The sequence below is a fragment of the Limulus polyphemus genome, unplaced genomic scaffold, assembly GCF_000517525.1.
Source record: "Limulus polyphemus unplaced genomic scaffold, Limulus_polyphemus-2.1.2 Scaffold233, whole genome shotgun sequence".
NCBI lineage: Eukaryota > Metazoa > Arthropoda > Merostomata > Xiphosura > Limulidae > Limulus > Limulus polyphemus.
The window spans coordinates 374,060-381,112 of NW_013665843.1; the positions used below are offsets into that span (position 1 = coordinate 374,060).

General features: G+C 33.5%; 1 protein-coding gene across 1 annotated transcript in view; it reads left to right on the top strand.

The window, feature by feature from the left end:
- Positions 1-1,706: 1,706 nt before the first annotated feature.
- The window catches only part of LOC111085089 (integral membrane protein GPR155-like), a 72,630-nt gene continuing 67,283 nt past the window's right edge, over positions 1,707-7,053 (top strand). The window contains exons 1-2 of the mRNA XM_022382244.1: positions 1,707-1,765; positions 4,054-4,343. Coding sequence (XP_022237952.1) covers positions 1,707-1,765; positions 4,054-4,343 — 349 coding nt within the window. The remainder of the gene's footprint in view (positions 1,766-4,053; positions 4,344-7,053) is intronic.

The window sequence follows — 7,053 nt, forward strand, 5'->3', positions numbered from 1 at the left end:
TCAATCGAAAGGGTTTGACCTCCTGAGAGCTTGTTTGTTTGAAATTAAGCACAAAGCTATACAATGGACTATCTGTGCTCTACCCACCACGGGTATCTAAACCCGGATTCTAGCGTTGTAAGTCCACAGACATACCGCTGTGCCACTGGAAGGCCCCTCTGAGAGCAAAACTGTAATTAGACCTCAAATCGGTGTGAGCTAAAAGTTTGTACTTGAAAAACTCGGAGCCATTCAATGAGCCGCTATTCTGCCGCTTTAAATTACACGAAAATTACCTGTATTAAGTGAAAAGCTATGTGGCATTAGATTAATTGTTATACAATAGAATACAGCTGTGGTGTGTAAAAACAAAATAAGTTTAATACTATTGTGTATGAATCAGCAATGTATTAGTGTGTAACCTGAGTATTATCGTTACTGTTGACATGTAATTCAACGACAGACAGTTCCTATACCATTTATAACAAGGAAAGTAAAAGCTGTTAGTATAACGTACTACATTATCAAAAACAGGTATATTCTATTTACGTTTGACTGTTTATTACAAAGTTACACAATGGGTTATCTGTACTGTGCCCGCCGCGAGTAACGAAATCTGATTTTTAGCTCTATAAGTCCTCAGACTTACTGCTTAAGTGGATCCTCTATTCACATACTTTGGTCAATACGGAGTCAAAAAATCTTAGATCTTTTAAATGGTTTAAGCTCAAAGATTAAACAGATATTTTTTTATACAAGTAGATGAAATATAAATGTTGCTCTAAGGAATTACAGCTCAAGTTTGATAGTGTTTAAATTGGCCAATATAGTAGCAGAAACTTTCAAAAATCAAAACCGTGGAATAATTTTAAACATTTTTTTGTTTCTCAAAACATTTAAAACAATAAAGAAGCTTATTCATTGCCAAGCGTAACCGTAAAGTTGGGCAGGTCGTAGCATAGTGGCCATTATGTCGAGTTCCGGTTTGGAAGGTCCAAGATTTCAGATGTGGGTGCGTTACAAAAGTGGCATTTAATCTCTTTATTCATTTAAAACTAGCCGTGTTGGTGGCGGGTGCTGCGGAATTGTAATCAGCATTTCTAAATTAGGAACAGTTATGCCTGAAAATTGGGATTTCTGACTTGGCCGTTTTTAGTCCGTGTGCCACATAAGGTTTGGTTTGTTATGAATTTCGTGCAAAGCTACATGAGGGCTATCTGCGCTAGCCGTCCCTAATTTAGCAGTGTAAGACTAGAGGGAAGGCAGCTAGTCATCACCACCCACCGCCAACTCTTGGGCTACTCTTCTACCAATGAATAGTGGGATTGACCGTAACATTATAACGCTCCCACGATTGAAAGGGTGAGCATGTTTGGTGGGACAAGCATTCGAATCCGCGACCCTCAGATTGAGAGTCGAGCGCCCTCACCACCTGGCCATGCCGGGCCATTTCGTCAGTTTATAACGCTCGTATTGTTATTCGTTTCCTTAATCTTCGTGCAAAGTGCTAAAAACTTTAAATTTACTTTAGGAATGTTTTTTCTTCTAATATACAGATTTATTTATTACAGACCATAATTTAATACCAAATTATATGTAATTCAGTAAGCAAAATAGTTCATACATAGTTCACACTTACTTGTAATAATTAATTCAATGCCACATACATATCTATTTATTAGGTACTCCCTGCAAACTCAAACGCTACTTCCAAGAATGACTCCGAAATGGCTTTCGAATATTTCGTTCCAACTTTGCTACAATGCTTTGTCGTTATCTTGTGTGGGTAAGAAACACAACATTTCGAGTACTGATTAAGATTTATGAATATTCTAATACTTAATTAACCTTATTAGAAGACGAATTATACTATATATAAAACATGTTTGGATAGAAATATGTAAAACGAGAAAACTCGTTCTTTTCATCTGAGATACTTTTGTAGAGTAGTCCTTCAAGACTTTCTCTACAAGTGCCACGCCTTATCGTAATTGTAATATTACAAATTTCGATTATCCTTTAATTATTGTTTTGTGCAGTGTAATTATGAGATAGTTCTAAATCAGTGACACTTCCAAATAAGTTGATTTGGTTTTGATACAAGAATGATCGTTCTTCTTACAGATTAAAGGATTTGCATTTACACGTATGTTTGAAATAAGTCAACGCTTGTGTGATTAATTAAGAACAGTTTCTGAACAAACAAACTAAACAGTGATTTTCAAACATCTATTTCATTATCTAAGTATATATGAATAAAATTAAACATATTGTACAGAGGGTTTAGTACGTTATATTTAAACGATTTTAAATACGCTAATAAGTAAGTCACGTGACAAATACAGCCAATATAAAGTCGCAGTAGAATGGGACTTATCAAAACTACATTTTGACATTGCTTGGTGTTACATAGACAGGTGATGCCACCGAAAATTATCCTTTTTGGAAAGTGTATGCATAACAGCCCTTACCAACATAAATATTCATACACTTAGATCATAAAAATATATTTAGACCGGAGATTTACAATTTCCAAGACGAGAATATCCCTGGTACTTAATAGCACTGGTACCAGAACCATCCAGAAAGAGATCTGCAACAAGTCGTACCCCAGTTGCAGTGAGAATAGTGCCTTGTAACAAGTGAGAATTCACGACCACAAACGTCAGTGGCAAACCCTTCACGTGTCTTAGATAAAAGTGCGCAACATAATCAAGAAAAAAAAAAAGAGAGACACAAGTCACGTGTACACAAGTTGCTTCCATTATATCTTTGTTCAACCGCCATATACGCCAAGACACTGGAGAATGAAACGGGTATTCGCGCTATTCCATACGCAGACATACAAGTCTTCTATGTGTTTCTGTGCAATCGGACAATCGAAACGGTGCTGGGAAACTATCGTCCTTGTACTCTGAATGAAGTTTGGAAGGTCTGCGGGGAGTAATAGTGTGGTTTTGACATGAAAGCATTATAATAGAACCTTTCGCAATGGAAACTACGCTTCAGAGTTATTTACAAGATGCATGATTGTCAAATAGAATATGGCCAAATGTGGTGGCATGGACTTTAACGACGTGGTGAGGTTCCAAAATCATTTTAATATAACCTACTCAACCTCTGTATATACGTAAAAGTTATATAATTAATTACATCTTTAGCACAAGTTTATCTTCCAATTAAAGTTGTTATAAAACTACATTAAAATCAAACAAAAAGTATAGTAAAGTTGAAATATGGGTAATAAGATGTACGAGTTTAAATTTCAGTTATTTTCAGAGTATAAAATAATTATTCAGTACAGTTGATATGAATCAGAAACTGGTGTTTATCAGAAGATTTATTTCCCTTTGCTACTAGCTAGACAATTCCCTTCTTAATAAACCTAGTAAATTATATATACTAATTCAATAGTAGTAATAATAACCACTGGCTGAAATTACTAATACAATCGAACAGCGGATTGTCGAACTTGGATATCTCGAATACGTGGTTGATGTTGAAGTCGGAATTCAGTTCCGTTCATTTCCTTTAAGATTTATTGTATCTTCTAACCCACTTTTATCATATTTCAAAAAAAAACTAAGGTCAAGGTCCAAAATCAGCTATGATACCTCGAATAAAGTCCCTAATACTTCGACATATCGGTGCTCGACTGTAGACCTTTTTCCAATGTATATGCTTTTTTCTGAAACAGCGATCAATTAAAAATATTTACGAGAAAGATCAAGTAATTTACAAATAATGTGGCAGTGCATAACATTATTCAATAAATTGATATATTAAAACAAATTATCATCATAGAGGATTAAATTTTAAAAAGTATTCAGCATAGATAACAATAATAATAATAATATTCCACTATGAACCTTGACTTTATTAAATTCAATCAATGATGAATATGACGAGGCTTGTGACGTAGAGAGATAAGCGAAGGTTGATATCGAGCATTTTCGGAAGGATACAAGTGGAAGTGTATCCGTATGAACGTGATTTCATAGAAAGATAAAACAATGATTTTACATTCTAGAATATTGTGTTGTATCTGCTTTTATTATGTTTTTTTCTCATTAGGTACTTGGCAGGTCGCACACGTATAATGATGCCTAGTCAAGCCATAGGTCTAAATACGTTCGTTACCTACTTTTCTCTACCTGCAGTCATCATCCTCTCCATTGCTACTATCAATCTGGAATCTGTTCACTGGAAGCTACTGGGTGGTCTAATGTTGTCCAAAGTCATAATCTTTATTCTGGTTGCCGTCGGTACACTGCTTCTTTCTAAACCCATCAACTTAGCAATGGCTGGACTTTACGCTATTTTCTGCACACAGTGCAACGATCTTGGTATCGGGATTCCTATTGGTAAGTAAAGATAAAAAAGAGCCGCAGAATCATCAAATAAATAAGTTCTTGTTTAACAGATTTTCAGTTTTACTTTCAACAGAAAATGCACCATTAACCTCTTTCAACAAGTTTCAATAATCGTAAAAAGAAATGTATTCTTTATCATTTCTTTGACAAAAAATAACTGTTTTAGAAACGGTTCAAAAAACACAAGAAATCTCAGTAATAAACTCAAAGTATAGCTTCAAGAAAATGCTTTAAACGAAATACAGGATCTTGCTACAAATAGCTTGAACTACATTTGCATTTCAGTCTTCCTGGAGATGAAGTTATTAATGTTTTACAATTTACAAGAAACAAAAAGCTAGATTTTTCAACATGCATAAATATACAGTTAAAAATTTAGCAAAAATGCCCGTTTGTACGCAGTATCTTACATCCACATTTCAATTATCATAAGTCACACTTTTGGAAAAGAATAACGAATAGATACAAAAATATGTTTACATATATAAGAAAGTCAAGGATTGAGAAACTGTTGATTGCTTACCCTGATAGGGAACACGTAGCTTAAGTTTATTTGTTTTGAATTGCGCGCAAAGCTACACGAGGGCTATCTGCGCTAGCCGTCCCTAATTTAGCAGTGTAAGACTAGAGGGAAGGCAGCTAGTCATCACCACCCACCGCCAACTCTTGGGCTACTCTTTTACCAATGAATAGTGGGATTGACCGTCACATTATAACGCCCTCACGGCTGAAAAGGCGAGCATGTTTGGTGGGACGGGAATTCGAATCCGCGACTCTCAGATTGCGAGTCGAGCGCCCTAACCATCTGGCCACGCCGGGCCCGTAGCTTAAGTAGAAGTTAATATCTTCGTCTGTTTGTCGGACAATATATATATACAGTTGTTAAGTTTTACAAATTAAGAAATAAATTTCAAAATAGAGCATAAGCCTCTTGAAGTACGTCATTGTGTTTTACGTTGTCCTTAAAATTATTCAATTTAATACTTCTAGATGTGTATAAATAAGCAAATATGAAAACGTATGTAAGCTTTGTATTGCGATTAATTTAGTATCAGAAAATGGAATTTGAATAACTTGTTTTATTCTATATATTGCATTTTAGTATTCTATATATTGTATACAAAATGCGCTTTTCAGAAGAGATTATAATGTAAACATGTCGCCCAAATCGTAACAGCAAAAAGTCTCTTTTTCGTTAAGAAAAAGTTGGAATGTCAGTGTAATACCACATATCACTAATACGGTTAGGTATGAGTTTTTTCTTGACGACATTACAATGAAAACCATCGAGTGTCTTTTTAACAAAAGAAGTCATCCCGCCTAAACAATTCGTAGATCATAAATACCAGTTTCCAACATCATTTTCTTCCCCATTTCTTTTGTAAAGCTAGTTCATTGTACTTTAAGTAATAGCGTAAACCCGATTGATCATTTTTTCATCATTTGGTATATTTCTCATCAACGCAGTATATACTTTTTATTGTAAATCGGAAGTATGCTCTTCTATTGATAGAAAATATAAAGCTGATTTTTGTCTTTAAGGTTTTAATACAAATGAACTCTATTTTGTGAAATACATTCTTAGTTTCCTAACTATTCTTCTTGAAATTGTCAAAGTTAGTTTACGGTTCTGTTATAATAAATACTGAGAACATTGATTAATAAAGCCATTTTAGCAGTATTTTTCAACGTAAATTATATTCATAAAAGAGCATATCTTTTACTAAAATGATTTTAATGCCCGATAATAATCAGAAAAATATCGCATTATTAGGTATAAAATTACAGTTTGTTATGTGGGCTATCCAACAACTTGGTTTTAATTTTATAATTCCTATTATTTCAGTAGATTAGAAGACTAAACCGTTACAGCGTCTGTACGCGCGGTAACATATTTATGAAAATAAACAGAAACAAAAACTTCGGACTAGTAATATAATTCTGTTAACCACATTTCCTTATGTTAGTTGGCATTTATCCTTACAATAGTTTATTATTTTACTTACAAAGTAAAGCAAGGACTTCAATATATAGTTATAGGTTTAAATTTCAGTAACATAAAACTGTAAGACACCATAAACTTTATTTTGGTTTTAAAACTGCTACAAGAACTTCAGTTGTCAGTTTTAAAAAAAAAATCATATGTACTATTTTAATTCAAAACCTAATATAAGACCTTCAGTCAACAAGTTTCAATCTATTAAAGCAACAGGATTTTACCTTAATATTCCGTTACTGCATGGGTTTAGTATTTACAAATCCATGCCCACTGTGGACAAAACACAGAAGGATGCTTTAGATACGAGCTTTATTTTACACTATTACGCTACAACTATAAATTCACATCTTGTTTTTGATTGTTACTTACCTGCCTAAATTATCACATAAATTAAGAATAGGTTCTCTTTAATACTTCTCTTTTCCATTTTTCACAAATTTACAAAATCATTAAATATTAATTCTTAGTATTACTTGAAACAAAGTACGTTCTATAAATTACTTCTAGTCAGTGTTTCCTTTTGCCGAGTTAATTCCTCATACCTTGCCAGATTTATTCTATGTTATCCTATGAATGTCAAGCAATCAAGTGTTACATATTAGAATTTCAAATGATCTGAAACTGAACTAAATGATACTTTAAATTTAGTAGTTAAATTGCAATTTGGATTTAGTAGTTAAATTAAAGTCGATATATAGTCAA